Source organism: Bos mutus, chromosome 1, assembly GCF_027580195.1.
Source record: "Bos mutus isolate GX-2022 chromosome 1, NWIPB_WYAK_1.1, whole genome shotgun sequence".
Taxonomy (NCBI): Eukaryota; Metazoa; Chordata; class Mammalia; order Artiodactyla; family Bovidae; genus Bos; species Bos mutus.
Genome location: NC_091617.1, coordinates 83,209,735 through 83,235,476, shown reverse-complemented (window position 1 = coordinate 83,235,476; position 25,742 = coordinate 83,209,735). Strand labels below are relative to the sequence as shown.

General features: G+C 35.7%; 1 protein-coding gene across 6 annotated transcripts in view; it reads left to right on the top strand.

Moving 5' to 3' along the window:
• Positions 1-25,742, top strand: part of ATP11B (ATPase phospholipid transporting 11B (putative)) — a 123,632-nt gene that overhangs the window by 77,528 nt on the left and 20,362 nt on the right. For 3 of the 6 annotated variants that reach the window (XM_005892534.3, XM_070372928.1, XM_070372926.1), the window contains exons 22-28: positions 2,938-3,083; positions 4,508-4,567; positions 6,181-6,308; positions 7,798-7,936; positions 20,240-20,305; positions 20,819-20,922; positions 22,162-22,327. In XM_005892534.3, the coding sequence (XP_005892596.2) occupies positions 2,938-3,083; positions 4,508-4,567; positions 6,181-6,308; positions 7,798-7,936; positions 20,240-20,305; positions 20,819-20,922; positions 22,162-22,327 (809 nt within the window). Of the gene's footprint in view, positions 1-2,937; positions 3,084-4,507; positions 4,568-6,180; positions 6,309-7,797; positions 7,937-20,239; positions 20,306-20,818; positions 20,923-22,161; positions 22,328-24,945; positions 25,032-25,742 lie in introns of all 6 variants that reach the window. The other 3 variants (XM_070372919.1, XM_070372922.1, XM_070372923.1) reach the window with 2 other exon arrangements.

The window sequence follows — 25,742 nt, the reverse complement described above, 5'->3', positions numbered from 1 at the left end:
TGACCAGGGATTGAACCCAGGCCCTTTGTTTTGGGAATGTGGCATCTTAGCCACCTGGACCACCAGGGAAGCCGCAAGATGTTTTAATTGCAAATTTTCAAGGAAATAAATACCACTAGTGAATTTTATCTTCGCCAGTTCTTCTTCCCAGTAAAGTTAGTTTAGTTTTACATGCAATTTTGTACCTTTTTAAATACTTTTACGCAGTATTTTTATCATTTTTAAATTCTAAGTTCATGATATATATAATTATTCTTATTTTAGAATATTATTATTTACTTTATACATTAGTCTAAAGATTTTGGAATGTATTTTAAAGATAATTTTAGAGACAGGAAATTATACCAAACTATAAAATTTCAAGTAACTTTCTAATTTAATAACCTTTATGCTAATTTTTTTCTATTTTTGCCTAAAATTTTTATTAAATTCAGAATACTAAAATCATTTTATTATATTTATATTACCATTCATTTCCCACTTAAACCGTATTTTGACCTGTCTTCCTCAATAATTTTATTGAGGAAGCAAAAGAGAGGAGTATGGGTTTTTGTTGAAGGATAAAATTTTAGAGTTAGAAAAGAAGATAGTCCTTGCTCTGGAGTTGACTATGTGATGAATACTGATCAGGTCCCATATTTCCAGTGTATCCCTCAAATCAGCTTCTTCCTCTTTGGGATAATTAACTCTTCATTTTGTAAACTTCACTTTCTTTATATTGTTTATACTGTTGTTTCCCAGAAATCTTCATGATAATTTTATAACTTATTATATCATATGTTAGAGTATAAAAAGCTACAATACTTGTAACAGTTTGATTTTATCAATAATATGATAACAGCCAGACCAGTGAACAGAATCAGTTCGGCACATCTGGAAATTTAGTATGTAACAAAGGAGATGTTTCAAATAAGTAAGGAAACAAATTATTTGATTTAATAAAACACTGATATAACTAGTTATTTGGGGGGAAAAAGTGAGTCCCTTTCCATTGCTTATAGCAAAACAAATTCCAGATGGATTAGGATTTAAATAATTTTTGAAGGCCATAAAAAATAATAGACTTTAGTGAATAATCCTGTTATTTGAAGTATGGAAGGATCTTTTAAGTACAAAACCAAAGAAAGCAAGGAACTGAAAAGGAAAAAGATCAACATGTGTGACAGAAGTAAATACTTACATAAAAAAATTTTAAAGACAAACTAGTAAAGAATATTTGTAAAATAGATGATAGTCTTAGTATTCCTATTATGTGAGGTCTTAATTTAAGGAGAATAAGAAAAACACTCTAGTAGAAATCTCCGTAATAATCAAAAAGTAAGTTAAAATTGCCTGTCAGATTGGCAAAAAAAAAAAAACCCTGAAATGGACAAGGGTATAGACTTCCCAGGTGGCACTGTGGTTAAAGAACTCCCCTGCCAATGCAGGAGATGCAAGAGATGGGGGTTCAATCCCTGGATCAGGAAGATACCCTGGAGTAGGAAACGGCAACCCTCTCCAGTTTTCTTGCCTGGAAAACTCCATGGATAGAGGAGCCTGGTAGACTACAGTCCATGGGGTCATAAAGAGTTGGACACAACTGAGCACACAAGCATGTAGATTAACAAATGCCCTTAAATGATGTTAGTGGGCACGTAAATTGGTACACCATGCATTATTATATATAACAATTTTAAATGTGTGCCCTTTGGACTTCCCTGGTGATACAGTGGATAAGAATCTGCCTGCCAGTGTAGGGGATGTGGTTTCAATCCGTAGTCCAGGAAGATTCCACATGATATAGAACAACTAAGCCTGTGCACCAAAACTGCTGATCTCTCGTGCCACGACTAGTGAAACCCTCATGCTCTAGGGCACGAGAGCCACAACTAATTGAGCCCACATGCTCCAGCTTACGAAGCCCATGCTCCTAGATCCTGTGCTGTGCAATGAGAGAAGCCATTGTAATGAAAAGCCTATGCACCACAGCAAACAGTAACTCCGACTTGCTGTACTTAGTGAAAGCCTGTGCATAGCAAAAATAAAATGTGTGCCCTTTGACCTAGTGACTAGGCCTCCAGGAATTCCTTTTAAGAAAATAAATGACTATGTTAGCAAGCACATATGTCCATATGTAGTAAGTAAACAATGTCCATAATGTAGAAAGTGATGAAAGCAGATTACAAAACAAATAATCCCATCTTTATGTACTTATTTGTATGTATGTTAAGTGAACATACATGAAATATGCATAAGAAAAACTTCTAAGAGTATATAGACCAGAAATAGTGGTTTACTCTAGGAGCTGTGAATACAGATGATTGTCTTTACATGTTGGAACATTTTCATCCTTTTATGACAAAAATAGAAAATTTTAATTTTGAAAAAATAATTTTTTCAATTCTGGTTTCACATTGAAAAAACAAACTTGGAAATAACTTTTGAAACCTAATGAACTATAGTAACCTCAAAAAAAGTGCTCATATTTGTGAGATAAAATTATGTACTGATTTCAAGTAATATTGTACATTTTTCTTTTAAAAAGCACACTGAGTTTTGTGTGTGAGTTTTAAAACTGTTAAACATGGTTATTTTGACTTGATTCAGCATATTTTTTGTCCTTGGAAATAGAGATATGAAAGCTGTTTTATGGCATTCTCTTCATTAGAATAAAAAAATGTTCTTAGATCCTGAACTTTTAATATTTTATATCAATTTTATTCTAATTCTTTGAAGATTGATGTTACATGCCTAGTATATGTTATAGCTTTGTATTAATTACATATTTGATATAAATAGAGCAACCTTTTGGGAATCTATTGTCTACTATAATTTAGGATATAGTGATCCTAAATCCAGGTTCAGCTGCTACAGATAATTAAGGTATTTTCAGGCATATCTTAAAATTTACATTTACCAATTATCAGTGAACTAACCTTTTTGTTCCCTGTATTACAGGAATCATGGGTAAAGAAGGAAGACAAGCTGCAAGAAACAGTGACTATGCAATAGCTAGATTTAAATTTCTCTCCAAATTGCTTTTTGTTCATGGTCATTTTTATTACATTAGAATAGCTACCCTTGTACAGTATTTTTTTTATAAGGTGAGTTTCATGGAGATATTTTAGAGTTAATTGATAACAGTATTTGAGGTTTCAGTTTAAGGAATGTTATTAATATTACCATACAAATTAGTCTGAAATTTTTTTCTATAAGTCAAAATAATAGTCTATGGCATATACTTTTATTATTTTATCATAAATCTAATGTGTACTCACAGAAAGCAAATCAGTGGTTGCCTGAGGCCAAGAGTGTGAGTGAGAGAATTGACTAGAAAAGTATATGGGAGAACTTTGCTTGACAGAAAAGTTCTTTAACTTGATTGTGGTGGCGGTTACATGGATGTATGAATTTGTCAGGACACATCAAAATTCATACTTATTTTATTCCATGTAAATTAGAACATGAATGGTTTGATTTCTTTATTGTTATTTTGTCCGGAACCAGTAGTAAGTTTTAATTTTATCTCCAATATTGTGATTTTAAGCAGAAGTTCTTAATCTTTTTTGGGCCATGAATGACTGGTAGTCTAGTAGTATAAACTACTCAGTATAGGGATTTTAGATGTATAAAATAAAATGCATAGAATTACAAGGAAGCCAATTATGTTGAAATATTGTTCTATCTCTTGACCCTTTGGGCAAAGATGGGATTATTTGGAACCAATGTTAAGCGCCTCTGAATACCAAGACATTTACTACATCAGAGTGTTCTGTGTTGCATGCATTTCTATAATTAGTAGCTGCAGCCCAATGAAAGAACACAGGTAGATTGTATAATGCTAATAGACGATGTTGGCAGTTTTTTCTTAGCTTATTATAACAACTTTTGCTGTGACCTGGGCTTCCCTGGTAGCTCAGCGGTTAAAGCGTCTGCCAGCAATGAGGGAGACCCGGGTTTGATCCCTGGGTTGGGAAGATCCCCTGGAGAAGGCAATGGCACCCCACTCCAGTATTCTTGCCTGGAGAATCCCATGGACGGAGGAGCCTGGTGGGCTACAGTCCACGGGGTCGCAGAGTTGGACACGACTGAACGACTTCACTTTCACTTTCAAGGCTTTTGTAATGGAAAGAGATTTTGATCACTCCATTTATTGTATTTTAAATATTTTTGCATTTTAAAGTAATTTTAGCCCTAAAGTTTAAGCAAACCTTCCTAATTGTATTTTGTATGAAAAGTATTGAATAATAGTTATAAATTCAAAATTATCATATTGTTTGGCAATGATAGGAGTCAAAGGTATTTTCATTCTGACATTTGCAGTGCTTCATAGACTACTTTTAGGCATTTTTTAATAAAATGGGATTCTTATTTTCCTATTTTTGTATGGACAAGTTCTTATGGGCAGATCTACTTACCATATCAACTGAGATTATTTTCTGGACTCTTTAATAAAAGTCATTTTTATAAATCATTTCTCATTTAGACTTAAATATTTCAATTATTTCCATTTAATCTTGTTTTTCAGAATGTGTGCTTTATTACACCCCAATTTTTATATCAGTTCTACTGTTTGTTTTCTCAACAAGTAAGTAAATAGAGTCTTTTGTTTTATCCTTTTAGATAAAGAGTAGAGTATATGTGTTCAGGTTTTGTTAAATACTTGGAGGGACCTTTTCTATTTTTCCTAGTCCTACAGATAACTAACTAGACATAACTTTTCTTATAGTATATTTAATTAGCTTAGCGTCAGTATTTCTTTTTTCTGATTTTCAGTTTGAAGTGAGTGTGAATACCAAAAAAATATTTTAACTGTGGATGCTTTTTTTAAAAAATAGATATTATTACTCTTAATAGCTTATGAGAGGACTTTGCTATTTTCAACTTATGTATAGTACTTCTATAAAATTCATATCAAGCCAGGCCCCATAATTGTTGGAAGATTACATCATTATTTATTTTTTGACTCATAGAATTTTTTTAAGATTTGAAAGAAACATAGTGATTGAGTCCAGGGATGACATATAGGTTTCATCTCAGAAGGTAAATAATTAAATGGAGGTTCCAAGAGTGCTATATTGAAAAGGGTTCTGAAGCTATATGACTATATGCTCACAGGGAAAACTTTGTCATAGGTTAACAGTAGCTATAATGAACACTTGATGGGTCTTTTCTTTGTACACATGTCACACAGAGAAGGAAACTGAAATCCATAGGGATTAAGTAACTTGCCCAGGATTACATAGTTAATAACTAAACCATGCTTGGACCTATTGCTTCTGACTACTTGAGCACCCTTCTCACATATCATACTCAGCATCTCTAATTGATCAAGACATTTGTTCTAATTTATTGAAAGTTTTAATTATCTTAGGTTTTTGGGGTTTTTTTAAATGAGTTTTTTCCTACCCTTAATCACCGTTTTCTCCTTTGTTTACAACCTGGAACTCTAAATTTGAGACATCTGCTTGGACATTGATTGCTAGTAAAAATGTTTTACTTGGATGAAATAGAGAATGCTGTGAGAGCATGTGACAAGAAGACTTAACCTATTTTGATTAGGTTTTCAGGGAATTTATAGTACAATCTGAGAGACAGTATCAATGTTAGTAAAAGCTATATGTGAAGAATAGGCAAAGTGCTAAGCACTTAGTACCAACAGTAGTACATATAACTGTTTAGAAGAAGCAGCTATCATCAGGAATTTGAGCCAGTGTTTTTTAAGTTTCATGGATCATGGATTAAAGAAAGTGTAGGACTTAGGTTGGAAGACAAAGCTATGAAAGCAAAACTATATGTGTAGCGTATCAAAGGAATAATAACAAGCCTAGGACACATGTAAGAGAATTGTGTAAAATTACATCCCAGTGGTCAAATTAGAATGTCTTGAAATATAGATCCATCTGACTGTAATAGCAGAATCACGTGACATAACAAAATATTCCAATTTCCACAAAGAATATAAATGTAGAAACATTATGTTTATATAAGAAACCAGTTCAGTTTAGTCGCTCATTCGTGTCCGACTCTTTGTGACCCCATGAATTGCAGCACACCAGGCTTCCCTGTCCATCATACTAAAATGGATTCAGTGTAAACTGAAAATATGTAATTTTTATGATGCTTCTTTGTAATTATATGAATAAGTATAATAGTAATGTAGGCTAGAGTCTACAAATTCCTACAAATTTCTCTTTCTAGACACTATATGACAGCGTGTACCTGACTTTATACAATATTTGTTTTACATCCCTGCCTATTCTGATATATAGTCTGTTGGAACAACATATAGACCCTCATGTATTACAGAACAAACCCACCCTCTATCGGTAAGTGTTTTCCAATATTAAATGTCCATACCACCTCTTGCAACAAGTAGTACATTATATTTCAATAGTTATCCATTTTTAAAAGTATCTTAAAAATAAGCAAGTATATCAGGCAGTTTCTTGGTGATTAATGTCTTACTAAAGGAAGTACTTAAGTTCTCGTATGATTTATAGGTGTTGAACATTGAAGAGAATATTTGAATGATTTTTCCAATGTTTTTAGGAATGAATAGTTTGGTCCTAGGAATGCATTGAGCAGTTGCATAATTTGCACTTACTGTTTTAAACCAATAATACTCTGTTTCATGGGTACACACAAAAGTTATTCATTACTTAGTTGTCTCTAGAGTTCCTAAAAAATAGTTCGTGTTCTAACCCTGCCAAATTTATGGGTAGTAATTGATGCAAAATATAGAGTTGAGGCCATTAAATCCCATCCCAGGCCCCCTGGGTTTTCAGGACTAACTTATGATTACCATATTTACTTGACCTTTACGCTTATAGAGATATTCAGTTATCCAGAAATGGCAGTAACTTACCTTGATTTCCCAGGATATCTAGGGCTAGGCTTGACCCAAGATTGTGCATAGTTGTTTAGTCGTGTCTGACTTTTTGCAACCCCATGGACTATAGCCCGCCAGGCTTCTCTGTCCATGGGGATTCTCCAGGCCAGAATACTGGAGTGGGTTGCCATGCCCTGCTCCAGGGTATCTTCCCAACCCAGGGGTTGAACCCAGGTCTCCCGCGTTGCAGGAAGATTCTTTATCATCTGAGCCACCAGGGAAGCCCAGGAATACTGGAGTCGGTAGCCTGTTCCTTCTCCAGGGGATCTTCCCAGCCTATGAATTGAACCAGGGTCTCCTTCATTGCAGGCAGATTCTTTAGCAGCTGAGCTACTGAAGCCCTGACCCAAGATTGGCACAGACTTTTCTTCTCATAATAGCTGTTGATAGATTGTGAACTCAGTTAGGAACGTCAGTGCTGAACCTAGCTCACATGACTCCACCATAAAGAAATAATCATGGCTGAGTTATAACAGAATATAACAGAATTTGACAAAGAGGGAATTCCCAGGCAGTCCAGTGGTTAGGATTCTGGGCTTTCACTACCAGGGGGCCAGGTTCAATCCCTGGTCAGGAAACTAAGATCCCATAAGGCACACATTAGGGCCCCAAAGAAAGTAATAGCAAAGAAACAGCAACTTTACACAATTAAACTGAAGAATTATGTATCATAATTAATCAAAATCAAAAATATATCATATTTCCTTATCAAATGAGAAATTGTATTTGAATATGAGAATTATAAGCTATTACACAGCTGTATGATTTACAAGCAGTGGTTTGTAAATTAGGTTTTGTTCTTCTAAAATTTGTAAGCAATTTTAAATTAAAAAGCCATCTTGTTTTTTAATTATCAAATGGTAATAATTATTTAGATAAATAATAAGTCCTGATGTATTTTTTTTCTCTTTTTTTTAAATTTGCAGAGACATAAGTAAAAACCGTCAATTAAGCATGAAAACATTTCTTTATTGGACCACCTTGGGTTTCAGTCATGCCTTTATTTTCTTTTTTGGATCCTATTTTCTCATAGGGAAAGATACATCTCTGCTTGGAAATGGCCAGGTAAAATATACAGTTTTTTACCCAATGTTTTTAATAATTAATGTAGTTTGGCTTTTGATAACTTTCTGTCATAAAAAATAAAGTAAAATTACATTTAAGTTATAAAGTTGTATATATTAAAATGTAATTATTAAAAGGTTTTAACTTATTTTTAATCAAATTTCATACAAATGAAAATTAAAACAGAAAGGCAGTGCAGTGTAATTTTAATGTGAAACTCAAATTACCTAAGTAGTTTTGCGGGTTCAAAAATTAATTCATATAAGGGGATATATTCATTCCATTGCATGCTGTTCACTTCAGGATTGTGTTTTAATAATAGCTACTGTTTATTTAGTACTTAATATTGTGCTCAGTGCTTTACATGCTGCATTTCCATTAATCCTCACAGTAATTCTATTGGCTTTTTCAAATGAGAAATAGAGACAATGTCTAGGGTTTTGCTTTTAAATGGATGTATATTTTTTTTTTGGTAAGCTTAAAAAGTGCTGCTGTACTCTTTAGTGCACACCAGCAATCCTGAAGATGTCAAGGTACAGTTTAGAATGGCCATATTTCTGAAATTTAAAATTGGAAAGGAGTGCCACACAGTTTGTTGCTTCTGTGTCCTGACTGGAATGCTCATGTTGAGAGATTCTTTGCAGAACTAGGCCTCTCTCTCTAGGCTTAACTAGATAGGTTAGGAAGGAAAGAAATAACAACTGTAGTCCTGTGATAGACTGAAAATACTTGTCACCTTTCAGTTCAGTTCAGTCGCTCAGTCGTGTCCGACTCTTTGCGACCCCATGAATCGCAGCACACCAGGCCTCCCTGTCCATCACCAACTCCCAGAGTTTACTCAGACTCACGTCCATCGAGTCAGTGATCCCATCCAGCCATCTCATCCTCTGTCGTCTCCCTCTCCTCCTGCCTCCAATCCCTCCCAGCATCAGTCTTTTCCAATGAGTCAACTCTTCGCATGAGGTGGCCAAAGTACTGGAGTTTCAGCCTCAGCATCGGTCCTCCCAAAAAACACCCAGGACTAATCTCCTTCAGAATGGACTGGTTGGATCTCCTTGCAGTCCAAGGGACTCTCAAGAGTCTTCTCCAACACCACAGTTCAAAAGCATCAATTCTTCAGCGCTCAGCCTTCTTCACAGTCCAACTGTCACATCCATACGTGACCACTGGAAAAACCATAGCCTTGACTAGACGGACCTTTGTTGGCAAAGTAATGTCTTTGCTTTTGAATATGCTATCTAGGTTGGTCATAACTTTCCTTCCAAGGAGTAAGCGTCTTTTAATTTCATGGCTGTAGTCACCAACTGCAGTGACTTTGGAGCCCAAAAAACAAAAGTCTGCCACTGTTTCCCCATCTATTTCCCATGAAGTGATGGGACCACATGCCATGATCTTCGTTTACTGAATGCTGAGCTTTAAGGCAACTTTTTCACTCTCCTCTTTCACTGTCATCAAGAGGCTTTTTAGTTCCTCTTCTCTTTCTGCCATAGGGTAGTGTCATCTGCATATCTGAGGTTATTGATATTTCTCCCGACAATCTTGATTGCAGCTTGTGCTTCTTCCAGCCCAGAGTTTCTCATGATGTACTCTGCATAGAAGTTAAATAAGCAGGGTGACAATATACAGCCTTGACATACTCCTTTTCCTATTTGGAACCAGTCTGTTGTTCCATGTCCTGTTCTAACTGTGCTTCCTGACTTGCATATAGGTTTCTCAAGAGTCAGGTCAGGTGGTCTGGTATTCCCATCTCTTGAAGAATTTTCCACAGTTTATTGTGATCCACACAGTCAAAGGCTTTGGCATAGTCAATGAAGCAGAAATAGATGTTTCTCTGGAACTCTCTTGCTTTTTCGATGATCCAGCGGATGTTGGCAATTTGATCTCTGGTTCTTCTGCCTTTTCTAAAACCAGCTTGAACATCTGAAAGTTCACGGTTCACATATTGCTGAAGCCTGGCTTCGGGAATTTTGAGCATTGCTTTACTAGTGTGTGAGATGAGTGCAGTTGTGCGGTAGTTTGAGCATTCTTTGGGATTGGAATGAAAACTGACCTTTTCCAGACCTGTGGCCACTGCTGAGTTTTCCCAATTTGCTGGCATATTGAGTGAGCACTGTCACAGCATCATCTTTTAGGATTTGAAATAGCTCAACTGGAATTCCATCACCTCCACTAGCTTTGTTCGTAGTGATGCTTTCTAAGGCCCACTTGACTTCACATTGCAGGATGTCTGGCTCTAGGTGAGTGATCACACCATAGTGATTATCTGGGTTGTAAGATCTTTTTTGTACAGTTCTTCTGTGTATTCTTGCCACGTCCTCTTAATATCTTCTGCTTCTGTTAGGTCCATACCATTTCTGTCCTTTATCGAGCCCATCTTTGCATGAAATGTTCCCTTGGTATCTCTAATTTTCTTGAAGAGATCTCTAGTTTTTCCCATTCTGTTGTTTTCCTCTATTTCCTTGCATTGATCACTGAGGAAGGCTTTCTTATCTCTTCTTGCTATTCTTTGGAACTCTGCATTCAGATGTTTATATCTTTCCTTTTCTCCTTTGCTTTTCACTTCTCTTCTTTTCACTTGTTACCTTTAGTTTCTGTTTTCTGCTGGCAATACTTAAGAACTCCAAAATATATTTGCTGTTGGGAAAATATGACGTTTTATCTGTGCAACAAACATTTATTGAGGACTAGCCATTCCCATGTCAGAGAAGGCAATGGCACCCCACTCCAGTACTTTTGCCTAGAAAATCCCATAGACGGAGGAGCCTGGTAGGCTGCAGTCCATGAGGTCGCTAGAGTCGGACACAACGGAGCGACTTCACTTCCACTTTTCACTTTCATGCATTGGAGAAGGAAATAGCAACCCACTCCAGTATTCTTGCCTGGAGAATCCCAGGGACGGGGAAGCCTGGTGGGCTGCTGTCTATGGGCTCACACAGAGTCGGACACCACTGAAGCGACTTAGCAGCAGCAGCAGCAGCAGCCATTCCCGTGTACTATACTAGTGCCTAGATTTATGAGAGAAACCAACACACTCGGTTATAGAGCTTAGAATCTTGTGAGAGATACCGGAAATGAGCAATTGAAATAACACAATATTCAAGGGCATAAAGGAAATGAATTTCAATATTAGGCTTTAACCATGCAAATCCCTTTAGGATGTAGAATAGGAACATACATATTATTGCCACTTGTGAGGACATGCTTAGCCAGGTTTGGAATCTAGTTTGTGTAGCATGAATGTTAACAGCATTTCCCCCAAGTAATTGAATTTTATTGAATTTTTTTCTCTATGCCAGGTGTATTCCATGTATTAACTTACTAAATTGTAACAACAATCCTATATGAGGAAAATATATGTTACTTTTTTCATATTAGAAAAGTAATCTCAGGTTAAGAAACTTGCCTCAAGTCACATAGTAAATAAATTACAAAAGTATAATTCAATATTATATAATTGATGTATAATATTCTATACTATACAGTATAAATATGTATAATGTCAAAGCCTGTATGCTTTGCCATGATCCTAAATTCTGTTGAGAAACAATTATTAGCCTGGTACACTTCTGTGCAGTATTACCACCTGTGCAAGGACCATCAAATATATATATATATATATATTTATTTGCCTGTGCTAGGTCTTGGTTGCTGCTCACAGGCTTTGCAGTGAGCAGGGGCTACTCTCTAGCTGCAGTGCAATGGCTTCTCATTGTGGTAGCTTCTCTTGTTGCGGAGCAGGGGCTCTACAGTGTGGTCTTAGTAACAGTTGTGGCCCATGAGCTTAGTTGAGTCTTTGCATGTGGGATCTTTCTGGACTGGGAATCGAACCTGTGTCCCTGCATTGGCAGGCAGATTCCTAACCAATGAATCACCAGGGAAGTTCAGTCATCAAATATATAAATATATGGATGAGCATGCCCATTTCCACCTAAAATACTGGGCCAAAAATGGGACAGAATAAACAGGGGGAAAAGTTAAGAAAAAAGGAAAATGTCATTGGATAAAACAGAAGTTAAAGAGATCTCTTTTGTGCTAGTTACTTTTCTTCTGATTTTGAAATACTATATCCGAAAAATATACAAAAAAAAAAAACCCCACCTGTTCTCCTTGTACCGTAATTATTCCTATCATTTTTACATATTTCTATTATTTTTTCATTAACCTCAGAATTTATATCCTCTTATTTCTCAATAACCTTATCATCATTTTCCCCTTAGTATTGCCTTAGTGATTTTTCTTATTAAAAATGCTTCAAAAATATTTTTTCATAGCTACGTAATATTCAGTTCAGTCGTTCAGTCCTGACTCTTTGCGACCCCGTGAACCGCAGCATGCCAGGCCTCCCTGTCCATCACCAACTCCCGGAGTTCACCCAAACCAATGTCCATTGAGTCGGTGATGCCATCCAACCATCTCATCTTCTGTCATCCCCTTCTTTTCCTGCCCTCAATCTTTCCCAGCATCAGGGTCTTTTCAGATGAATCAGCTGTTCCCATCAGGTGGCCAAAGTATTGGAGTTTCAGCTTCAACATCAGTCTTACCAATGAACATCCAGGACTGATCTCCTTTAGGATGGACTGGTTGGATCTCCTTGCAGTCCAAGGGACTCTTGAGAGTTCAAAGGCATCAATTCTTCCACGCTCAGCTTTCTTCACAGTCCAACCCTCACATCCATACATGACCACTGGAAAAACCATAGCCGTGACTAGATGGACCTTTGTTGACAAAGTAATGTCTCTGCTTTTCAATATGCTGTCTAGGTTGGTCATAACTTTCCCTCCAAGAAGTAAGCGTCTTTTAATTTCATGGCTGCAGTCACCATCTGCAGTGATTTTGGAGCCTATTATATGGCATAAATTATTTAAGAATATTACAGTTTTGATTTGCTTCTAGTTTTTAGTGACTTTATTTTAAAATTAAATCTTGAGCATGCTTTATATGAAAGAAAAAATCTTAATGAAAGGTAAATTGTTGTTGGCCCTATGGTATAAAAGTTTTTTTTTTCTTTTTACCATAAGTTAACTACCATTTTTTTAACTCAAATTGTATATCATTAAGTTCCTTCCCCTTTTAGTCTACCAGTTCTGTCACTCAGATATATGCCACTAGAAATTAATCTACCACTCCCTGCCACCAGTACTAGTAGATAACAGTGGGAAAGGGGCATATGTTACAGTCGGTCAGATTGGATTTACATCCTAGCACCTGAAGTTATCATTTGAGTGATTTGGGATGAGTTAGTTAACCTCTCTGAGACTCAGTTTCCTCCTTCAAAATTAGGAGCTTAATTACTACCTTATAGGTTTGCTGTGAGGAATAAATGATATATGTAGGGTGTTAGGCATAGTGGCTAGCATACAGAAGTACTCAACCTTCAGAGTATTGTTATGATTGCTATCAAGTCTTTTTACTGAAGACCTTGTCCTACCCAATCCCATCTAGCCTACTTCTCCCACAAACTCTCTCTTTAACTGTGTAACTGCCCTTGCTGGCTCTCTCAGAACATGCAACATTCATTTCTAGTGTTCAAAGCCATTTCTGTTTCCTCTCTAGAATGCTGTTGCCTCTTTCTCTTATGACTGTCTATTCTTCAGGGTTGAGCCTAGGTTGTAATTTTGAGAAAGAAAAACCTTTTTGTATTTTTTACTACAGAATTTTTTTTTTTAAGTGTTAATGATTTTAATTACTCTTTTATACTATACATGTCATCAGCTGTTGAAACCTAATCATCAAATGATAAGAGCTCTGTGTTAAGATAGAAATATACTATTTTATATTTGTATTCCACAGAGAAGTCAGTATCTTTATTTTAATTCAAATGATTTAACCACTGTAATTGCCAATCAGGTCATTAAAGGCACATATGCAATTTAATTCCTAACAGTAGATATAGATTTATTTTATTTAAAGCTTGTATGATTGAAATGTCTTTGATTATCTAGTTCATTGCATACTTTTCCTGCATATTCTCTTATTCATGAGAATATTTAAAGCACTATTAATACTCCAATCAATAGGAAGTTATTCATATACAGAGAACAGAAAAATATACATTGCTTCTTACGGTATCATCCAACAATTGGTCAATGTTTAAAATGAATAATAAAGAGATAGTTTGTACTGGAGAACTGAACAACTGATTAACTCTATAGAAGGTAATTGTCTTATAGATCAATGTATAGTTAAGTTAAACCTGTTACAAAATTGGAAGAAGTTATATTTTTTTTTTTTTACTATTTCTACTTCCTGGCCTCCTCTTCTCCCTTGAATGTACTCCTGTGGGACTTTCCCCCAAAGCACTCTCATCCAAACCATGTTCTTTATGGTCAGCAGCACCCATTTTATTGCTAAATCCAAGAGCGTGCCTCAGCCCTTATGAACTCAACCACTGGGTACAATTTATGCAGCCTTCCTGCCTGCCACAGTATCTTCTCTCAGTCTCTATAAGTTACTTTGGCTTCATTACCAGCTATTCCTTTTCAGTCTTTTAGGGACCATAGTAGCTGCCTTCTTCCTGCTTCCATTCTTTCCCTTCCTACTATCCATTCTCTGCACAGCAGCCCAAATGAGCTTATAAAAATGAAAAAAATTTTGGACTACCTCTTGGACTGTATTTCCTACCACCTTCCCTTTTAGTCACTCTACGCCAGCCACACTGGTTTTCTTGCTCCTTCAGACTAATTTATTCCTGTATTAGGACTTCTGCACTTGCTGTTTCTCTGCCTAGATTCTTTTCCCTCATGTGGGCATGTGGCTGAATCCCTTAATTCCTTCAGGTCTCCTGAACTATCACTGGCTTGACTCAGACTTTCTAGACCACTCCAGTAAAATCCTGTCCCTCCCACTTTCTGTCACTTCCTGTAAGTTTATTTTCTGCCTTTTCTACTAGGCAAGCTCCATGAGGTCAGGAATGTTACATTATTACTGCTTCATTCCCCAAGGTCTAGAATGGTACTTGGTATGTACCATTATTATAGATTCTCCGTTATTATATCTTGATTGGCTTTACAAGTGAATAATGAATCATCTTCTTTAATTTGAAGTATATGGTTGGCTTTATTAAATAATTAGGTAGCAAATTAAGTTAAAAGAAGTGACTTAAAAACCCAAAACATTGTGTTAGAAAATGTTTTGAGCATTTGTCTCTTCCGAGCAGGAACAGATCCAGGTTTAGTAGTCTAAACCTTACTCATTTTGGCAGGCCCTCTTTAAGTGAAAAAAACATAAAACTATAATTTCAAACATAAGTATATGTGAAAATGATTGTGAGTGACATAAATAGGTTCTATTTAACACAAGCCAAATAAGCCCAACTCAGCTTCTCTTTAGCTAGATCCCCAAATCCTCTCTGCCACTCACCTCATCGCCAGTTAAACTAAATTCAAGGGGAAATCACAGAGAAATAGTCTTAAGTTATTGCTGCAGTTGAAATAAACTAGTTTGCTAATTTACCCAAAAAAGAGAATGTGAATTTGTTTTCTACAGCTCCCTCTAGGTCCTTAAATGCTCGAATTTTAAATTATTCTCTGCTTCAAAGGAAGATACACATAATTAGCCCCAATCTGGGCCCAGTAAAACCAGATACTGAGAGGTAGATATGTGTGGTTGTTACCATTTCCAGGCCCAGGTGGCCTGACTGCATTAATTAACTGTTTCCATATCACTGAAAGAGGAGCTGGCATTCTTGAGAGCCAAATTGAGTGAGATACAATGTTTTTTCAGTATTCTAAGTCATTTCTAGAGATGATGAAAGCAGAAAAAGTCAATATGACTTTTCCATTATTTTCCTCTTGACAAATAAGCTCCCCAGATCAGATCAGATCAGTCGCTCAGTCGTGTCCGACTCTTTGCGACCCCATGAATCACAGCACACCAGGCCTCCCTGTCCATCACCAACTCCCGGAGTTCACTCAGACTCACGTCCATCGAGACAGTGATGCCATCCAGCCATCTCATCGTCTGTCGTCCCCTTCTCCTCCTGCCCCCAGTCCCTCCCAGCATCAGAGTCTTTTCCAGTGAGTCAACTCTTCGCATGAGGTGGCCAAAGTACTGGAGTTTCAGCTTTAGCATCATTCCTTCCAAAGAAATCCCAGGGCTGATCTCCTTTAGAATGGACTGGTTGGATCTCCTTGCAGTCCAAGGGACTCTAAAGAGTCTTCTCCAACACCACAGTTCAAAAGCATCAATTCTTCAGCGCTCAGCCTTCTTCACAGTCCAACTCTCACATCCATACATGACCACAGGAAAAACCATAGCCTTGACTAGACGGACCTTTGTTGGCAGAATACCCTCAAATAAAGGGACATTAATGTTTCATTGTTGATTGTAAGAACCATTATTTATTGGTTACTTTTTTACCTTTTAAGCTATTTGTTTTTTAATTGAAGTATAGTTATAGTGTTGTTAGTTTCACATGTATAGCATAGTGATTCAGTTGTATGTATACATATATATATTCTTTTTCAGATTCCCATTATAGGTTATTACAAGATCCCTGTGCTATACAGTAGGTCCTTACTGTTTACCTGTTTTATATATAGCAGGGTGTATATGTTAATCCCAAACTTCTAATTTATCTTCTCTCCCCACCCAACCCTGCTATCCCCTTTGGTAACATAAGTTTGTTTTCTGTGTCTGTGAATCTGTTTCTGTTTTATAAACAATTTCATTTATATCTTTTTTTTTTAGATTCTGTGTATGTGACATCATATGATATTTGTCTGACTTACTTCACTTAATATAATAATCTCTGGGTGAATCCATGTTACCAAAAATGGCGTTATTTCATTATTTTTTATGGCTAAGTAATATTCCATTGTGTATATACACCACAGCTTTATTCATTCATCTGTCAGTGGACATTTAGGTTGCTTCTGTGTTTTAGGCTATTGTAAATAGTGCTGCTATGGACATTGGGGTTCATGTGTCTTTTCAAAGTAGTTTTCTCTGGTTATAAGCCTAGGATTGGGATTGCAGAATCATATGGTAACTGTTTTTAGCTTTTTAAGGACCATTATTCTCCATAGTGGCAGCATTAATTAAATTCCCACCAACAGTGTAGGAAAGTTCTGGCATGGTGGCTCTTTGTTGCACTATGTGGGCTTTCTCTCATTGCGGAGCATGGGCTCTAGATCACCAGGCTCTGGTTGCAGCATGCAGGCTTAGTTGCCCCTAGGTATGTGGGATCTTATTTCCTGGACCGGGGATTGAACCCACATCCCCTGCATTGCAAGGCATGTTTATAACCAGTGGACCACTAAGGAAATCCTTCTGTAGACTTTTTAATAATGGCTAGTCTGGCACTGTTAGGGGATTCCTCATTAATGAAATTTTGATTTGCATTTCTCCTATAATTAGTAATATTGAACAATTTTTAATATGCCTGTTGACCATCTGTGTGTTTTCTTTAGAGAAATGTCTACTAGGTCTTCTGCCCATTTATTTATTTTTTTTTATAATTAAGCTGTATGAGCTGTTTGTATATTTTGGAAATTAATCCCTCATCTGTAGCATCATTTGCAGATATTTTCTCCCAGTTCATAACTTGTCTGTTTGTTTTGTGGATGGTTTCCTTTGCTGGCAAAAGCTTTTAAGTTTAGTTAGGTCCCATTTGTTTATTTTTGTTTTTATTTCCATTACTTTAGGAGACAGATCCAAAAATGTATTTCTGCATTTTATGTCAAAGTGTTCTGCCTATGTTTTCTTCTAGGAATTTTACGTTTAGGTCTTTACTTTCTTTAGATTTTATTTTTTTATATGGTGTTAGGGAATGTTCGGAGAAGGCAGTGGCACCCCACTCCAGTACTCTTGCCTGGAAAATCCCATGGACGGAGGAGCCTGGTAGGCTGCAGTCCATGGGGTCGCTAAGAGTCAGACCTGACTGAGCAACTTCACTTTCACTTTCACTTTCATGCATTGGAGAAGGAAATAGCAACCCACTCCAGTGTTCTTGCCTGGAGAATCCCAGGGACGGGGGAGCCTGGTGGGCTGCCGTCTATGGGGTCACACAGAGTCGGACATGACTGAAGCGACTTAGCAGCAGCAGCAGCAGGGAATGTTCTAATTTCATTATTTTACATGTAACTGTCCAATTTCCCAGCACCACTAATTGAAGAGGTTGTCCTTTCTCCATTGTATATATTTGCCTCCTTTGTCATAGATTAATTAGACCATTGGTGCGTGGGTTTATTTCCAGGCTTTCTGTCCTGTTCCACTGATCTGTGTGTCTGTTCCACTGATCTATATGTCTGTTTTTGTGCCAGTATCATACTGTTTTGATTACATTAGCTTTGTAGTATAGTCTGAAGTCAGGGAGTATGATTCCTCCAGCTCCATTATTCTTTTCTCAAATTATTTTGGCTATTCAGGGTCTTAAGCGCTGAGTTTGTCATTTATTTTGAATTACTTAGATAAGTTTTTTTGCCATTGGAACCCATTTGTTTTTAAATGACTGGTCTTTTAAATAGTTTTTTTAAAACCAATGGTAAAGATTATGACTATTTGGTGACCTAAATTGACATAAAATTCTGGTTATGCTCTTATTTGTGGAAATTAAATCCTGATATTCTTTGGGGAATCTGCAAATCTGCATTTTTAATAGGAGAAGGCAGTGGCACCCCACTCCAGTACTCTTGCCTGGAAAATCCCATGGGCAGAGGAGCCTGGTAGGCTGCAGTCCATGGGGTCGCTGAGGGTCGGACACGACTGAGCGACTTCACTTTCACTTTTCACTTTCCTGCATTGGAGAAGGACATGGCAACCCACTCCAGTGTTCTTGCCTGGAGAATCCCAGGGACGGGGGAGCCTGGTGGGCTGCTGTCTATGGGGTCGCACAGAATCGGAAACGACTGAAGTGACTTAGCAGCAGCAGCAGTCAGTTTTGGCTAAAAAGCCCAGGGCAATACTATCTGACTGGCATTAACCGTATTTTTACATGGAATCCTTTGAGTCATTCCACTAGCCATTATCTTTCCTTTCAAGTGTTGGTTTTGTGTATAAATTTCTTTTTACTTGATCTTTCTATTATGTGTCCAAAATACAGTGGCAGGTATTCTCTTGTGACTTTTGGCTGGAGTGGTTTCAGAAAATAATTATAGTTGAACAGGGTTTATTATCATATTTACTGTGTGACAGGAGTAAAGCAGTTACTAACAGCTGTATCAATTCAATTCAATTCAGTAGCTCAGTCGTGTCCGACTCTTTGCAACCCCATGAATCACAGCACACCAGGCCTCCCTGTCCATCACCAACTCCCAGAGTTCACTCAAACTCAACGTCCATCAAGTCAGTGATACCATCCAGCCATCTCATCCTCTGGCATCCCCTTCTCCTCCTGCCCCCAATCCCTCCCAGCATCAGGGTCTTTGTCCACCTCCAATGAGTCAACTCTTCGCATGAGGTGGACAAAGTATTGGAGTTTCAGCTTCAGCATCAGTCCTTCCAATGAACACCCAAGACTGATCTCCTTTAGTATGGACTGGTTGGATCTCCTTGCAGTCCAAGGGACTCCCAAGAGTCTTCTCCAACACCACAGTTCAAAAGCATCAATTCTTCAGCGCTCAGCCTTCTTCACAGTCCAACTCTCACATTCATACATGACTACTGGAAAAACCATAGCCTTGACTAGACGGACCTTTGTTGGCAAAGTAATATCTCTGCTTTTCAATATACTATCTAGGTTAGTCATAACTTTCCTTCCAAGGAGTAAGCGTCTTTTAATTTCATGGTTGCAATCACCATCTGCAGTGGTTTTGGAGCCAAAAAATATAAAGTCTGACACTGTTTCCACTGTTTCCCCATCTATTTCCCATGAAGTGATGGGACCACATGCCATGATCTTCGTTTTCTGAATGTTGAGCTTTAAGACAACTTTTTCACTCTCCTCTTTCACTTTCATCAAGAGGCTTTTTAGTTCCTCTTCACTTTCTGCCATAAGGGTGGTGTCATCTGCATATCTGAGGTTATTGATATTTCTCCGGGCAATCTTGATTCCAGCTTGTGCTTCTTCCAGTCAGTGTATAATTGTCACTAAAAACTATCTGTGCCACACAACTTCAAGCCTGTCTTTGAGTTTCCAGTCTGATAATGTTATCCAAAGGATCATTTATGTAATCAACATAATAATGCTTTATTGTATTTCTTCTCATTCTCCTTTAACTTTACTAATCTAGGCAGATTTCAAATGTACCTGACATAAATGATGCAAGTGATTTTCAGTAAAGAATGTGGTTATTCTTTGCATCACTTCTGTTTCAGCATCATTTTAACATGTAATACAATACTAGTTTATTCTTTATGTCTTAGATGTTTGGAAATTGGACATTTGGCACCTTGGTCTTCACAGTCATGGTTATTACCGTCACAGCAAAGGTATGATACAGAAATTAGAAGCATGGACACGTTTTGTCTATATAATTCTAATTTGCTTCATTTATTTTGTGATATAGTTTTTCTTTTTAGTCATGCATAATTTCATGGATGGCTAGTTTGATAATTCATTTTAATTTTTGTCAAATTCATTATGAATTCATTTTTTAATTCATTATTTTGGAAAGCCTCAGCTGATTTTTCTAGTCAAAGGAAAGTTAACTCCTCAATACCCACCTGTGAAATTGTGCTTCTCTATATGTAATGCAAGATAACACAAGCTGGTTTAGCCCATGGAATTGATAAAGTACTCATGAAATTTTAATGCTGCTTCCTCACAGAAGAAAAATAGTATAAACTTGAAATTGTTCAATTTCATACTAGGAGCTTTTCATTAATATTTGTCTTCTGAGGGACTTTGCCATAGGAACTTTTTAGTCACTTATTCTTGGGTTTTATCTGAGAAGTTAAAGATTTATTAATTTACATTAAGGATTTTTTAATTTATTTTTTTAGATGGCTTTGGAAACTCATTTTTGGACCTGGATCAATCATCTTGTTACGTGGGGATCTATTTTATTCTATTTTGTGTTTTCTTTGTTTTATGGAGGGATTCTCTGGTGAGTTACTATATTGTATTTTAATTATATTGATTCAACTCTAATATTTATTATGATAGGTTTGAACAAATTCTGCTCAGAATAGTTTTAAGAGCCTATCCTGATAAGAAATTTAGTTCTTTCAGTTGATCTTACTAATAAGGAAGAAAAAAGAAGCTAACAATTACTGCATTCTAGTGTTTTACCTGAGATATTACATTGATTCATCACAATAATCTTACTATCCCTTTTTTTCTATTTGGATACTGAACTGTTTAAGATCACAAAGGTTAAAAATAGGATTTACTTGAAAATTATTGTTCTTTATGCTAACCATAGTATTGATACCTCTAAATTGTTACTAATGTATATAATAAAATAAGGCACATAGAACCATTAAAGTTTCATGAAAAAGGTAACTTTATCTCTGAAAAGTAAATAGTGTGCTGTATCTTCATTGCTAAAATCAGGTATTCAGCTTCTCTGATAGATCAGAAATGAATGCTTATCCTAAAGAATCCTAAAATTCTTTGATAAGTCATGGACAACTGAAGTCCCTGAATTAGAGTATTTATATTACATTGCCTACTGTGTCTGCAAAATATTACAAAAAGCGGGTAAAAAACTTGGATTGGCTAAACATTAACTTTCATTAGGATTATAAAAGGATGCTCATGACTATCATTTGCTTTTAATCCTCTTTATTTCTTCATTTTTTCCTGTATTTCCCCATACTGCTTTGAAGTGATATGTACAAAACCCCAAAAATGGTATCTTGACAAAACCTATTACTGTGTAGAACTAGTAATATTTGTGAGTACATTTATTTTAAAATAAGTGTATAAAGAAGATCCTCTAACTAGAGCTTTTCAACCTAAAATTTTGGTTATCAACCTTATAGTTGCTTAGTAGAAAACATTTTATTACATACTTTTTCTTGCTTTTTTAACCTCTTAAGTCTGTATTACTACATAATTCTTTGGATTTCCTACCACTGGGATAGAATAAGTCAACTACTTGCCACTTCCTAATTATAAAAACTATGGTTGTCATTCAAGCGAATTAAATTGGATTTTATTTTTGACAATGAAAGTATATCACATTTTATTAGTTAATTAAATTACATTAATTTGAAATTTTGAACATTTTACCGCTGTATACCTAAAATTGTAACCTTCGAATATAGTGGTTTACTTAATGTCTTGATTTAAGAATCTGTCTTGTCAGTTTCTTCTTTTATTAATCCCACTTTCTTTGCAGGCCATTTTTGAGTTCCCAGAATATGTACTTTGTATTTATTCAGCTCCTATCAAGTGGTTCTGCTTGGTTTGCCATAATCCTCATGGTTTTTACATGCTTATTTCTTGATATTGTGAAAAAAGTATTTGACCGACAGTTCCATCCTACAAATATCGAAAAGGCACAGGTAACCACATTTTATATACAGTACCTTTTGAATTAGGAGTGTTTAATGAATAGTTGTCATTATAATTTGCTCCTGTTAGAAAATAGTAAATTAACTATTCCTGTATCAAGTATTTTGCAATATAAATGTTGTTAAATGTGATACTGTTAAAATTGTATTAAGTTTTTGACTCCTAAAAAATTATAATTTTAAAAATTTTATAGAAGTAGATTAGAAATATAAAACTATCAAGTCATATCCAAATAATAGTATAAATATATCTTAAGTAATATCACAGCATTCTATCAAATATATATAATTGGGATATATATTCATGTCTTTAGAATCATTAGAATTTCAGTAGTACTTCTTTAGGTTATATTGTTGTCAGCAGAAGAAAGAAATAGTTCTTTAACCTAAATAACTTCTACATAATGGATTTTTACAAAATATTTTCTCTCATTGAATACTCACTAAAGTATTTAAACTACAACGGGTATTAACAATGTTTACATAGTGTTTAAGAATATGTTCTTAAGGACCTGATCGTTGTGAGTTCAAAATCCTCTTTCTACCACTGGGTAGCTCTGACTTTAAGTCTCAGTTTCCTCATGGGTAAAATTATGACAGAAGTGTCTATTTCATTGCATTTGTAATGAAGATTAAATGAAATAATTAATATTCAGATAAAGTGGATGCTCAAGAAATAAAAGCTATTTAGTGGAATGTACCGTCTTTGTAATTTGACTTGTACATAACCTGGAAATACTAGTTTGTTCTGTTAACTGTACCATGGCATTGAATATATATCCTCAGGAACACATTCTAATCAACTTCTATGCCCCTGTAAACACCAAGCTTATTAATTGTTTAATGGGGGATGGGGGTTGTTGTTTTTGCATGTTTGTTGTATGCAAAGCAAATTTTTGTTTAAATTTTGGAAATTTAGTTGTGTGTTAATGCTACAAATAGAATAAGTGCTTCCTAAGTATTTAGAGATTAGTTAGGCTTCTTAAATAGTATATGGTTTTAAGTTCAATTGATCATATTAACATTTCTTTAGCATTTATATGCTTTGGTCCCTCAATTCTAGCCAGTATACATTTTAACACCTTTGAAGCAGTGCAGGCATCTGAAGCCTGACAGACTTAATTCAAATACTGTTTTAACCATAGAATGTATATTCTTAAGTCACTTCCTTAAGCCTCAGTTTCTTCCTATATAAAATCAGAATAATAATTACTACCCTACATGATTGTTAGAGACAGTTAATATGAAGCACCTGGGTCTGTATGTAGTAAGTCCTCAGTAAGAACATAATTATAAGAATGATTTGGATGCTGTTCTAATACTGATCTTCAGCTGGGGCTGAAAAATTTTGCATAATCTGATTACTCTGTCTGCCTGTGCATTTATCTATATCTGAATATGGGCAAACTTTTCCACTGTGCAAGATATTACTTAAATGTATATCAGAAAGGTTTGCCTTTTTTCTAAGCTTCAGAGATATTCTTGGTAATAGAATACTAGTTTTAATACATTGACTATTATACTTTTTCTAGACCATTATGAAGAACATTTTTGTCTTGTCTGCTTGCCTAAAGTTATATTTCACCAAAATAGATTAATGACATCACTTAGAAACTTAAATTTTTATAAAAGTAAATCAGAATTATTTACATTTATACTTGGAAATTTTCTTTAGGCAGAGTATTTACATACTTACATCTTTCAAAGAGATTTCTTAATGATAATACAGGATGATAATGTTAGTCCTTATTATTTTTATAGGCCTCTTTTTAAAGGATTACACAGGAAGTATTTGATACCTTAAGATGGACGCTTAAACAAGAAAAAGTTAAAAGTGCTTTATATTTTGGTTCTTTTACCATGGGTTTTAATTGATTTAAAAAATGGAGTTAAGAAATCAATCATTTTTCTATGTCTGAAAGCCTGTATAATCTCCCTTTTTACCCCCACTAAATTTCTTTTAAATGATTTGACTGGATGTTCAACTGGGGTCTGATCTAAAGAGGAGAAGAATGTATATATGTGTAAAACTGTGTCCCTTTGCTATACAGCAGAGATTGGTCCAACATTGTAAATCAATTGTACTTTCGTAAAAAATGAACATATAAAAATAAAGAGGAAATCTCTACTTTCACTCAGGGATTTTTCCTAGCCTATGGGGGATTTTTCTGTTTTTGTTAAGACAGTATATGGTCCTTCAAATCCCATGTGTGATGTTATTTTTTTGCTATAGTCAGTAATTTTTATTGTTTCAGACTTGTACTGTCACCTCTAATTTCAAATGATAAAATTGTTAGAAAGCTGTCAGTTCCTTACTTCATTTTGCTATCATCCAAATAGTAGCAAGAAAAATTATATCACAAAAAGAGTTGGCAGCATCGATTTTGAGTTTTTCCTGCAGAATAGCAATGTGGTAATAAGAGTAAATTCTTGGGATAGCAAAGCCAACAGCCCTACAAATGTCAGTCATGTATGTGTAGCATGTATGATACTTCCTGCTCTTGTAGGAACAAATGTCTTTACAAAGCTTGTCCTGTGTCTGTCTCTTAGATGATAAATACAGCTCACTGACTTGTTGTATGTCCCATCCCTTTTCTGTCCACTTATAGATGTACTCCAACACAGTCGCTTTCAGTGACGAGTTCATCGCACTGCAGCCATTGTCGAGGGCAAGGAATCAGCTGAGCAAACTTAGGTAGAGTAGGAGGAGTAGAACCTCGTTAACTCTTCTGCATGCTAAAGGTCAATTTATATTCAAAAGATGGGCAGAGGCATGAATTAAGAGTGGGGCATTTTTGTTAGCACAGCTCTGTCTCTAATTTGACCTTTACCATTATGTATGTTAAAACCTAAAAAATATCCATTTCTTTGAGATGAAAATTCAGCATAACAGGACAGAGATCTGTACTTTGTTATATGTTTTATACCTTAACTACTTTCCTAACACAATTCTAATGCTTCTGCTTGTCATACTCGTATTTAAGAATGCTCCTGCATGTTGAGTAATTTAAGCTACAGAAATTCATCATAAAATTTAAAGTTTTAAGTTTCAGTTACTTAGAAGTGAGAGTTGCCTATTTTTTATCTTGCCTTAATATGTGTTGTAATACACATGCCTGTTTGTCTTTGTGCACTGTAATGCTGCTGAAATGGTTCATATCCTTGCTACTGTTTAGTGCATCTATAAATTGAATAATAGATTTTGTATCTCATATACATCTTTATCTCTACCGACAGATTCATTCTGTCAGTTTCTGCAAAAAATAATTAGTAATCCCAAGATGTCTTTTGATGGAACAGAATGAAAGTTTGAATCCTAGAACTTTTCATATTAAGATACCAAAGTTATATATTAACTTCAATTCCAATCTCGTTTGAAGAGGAAAAGTAATATAACTACAATTTT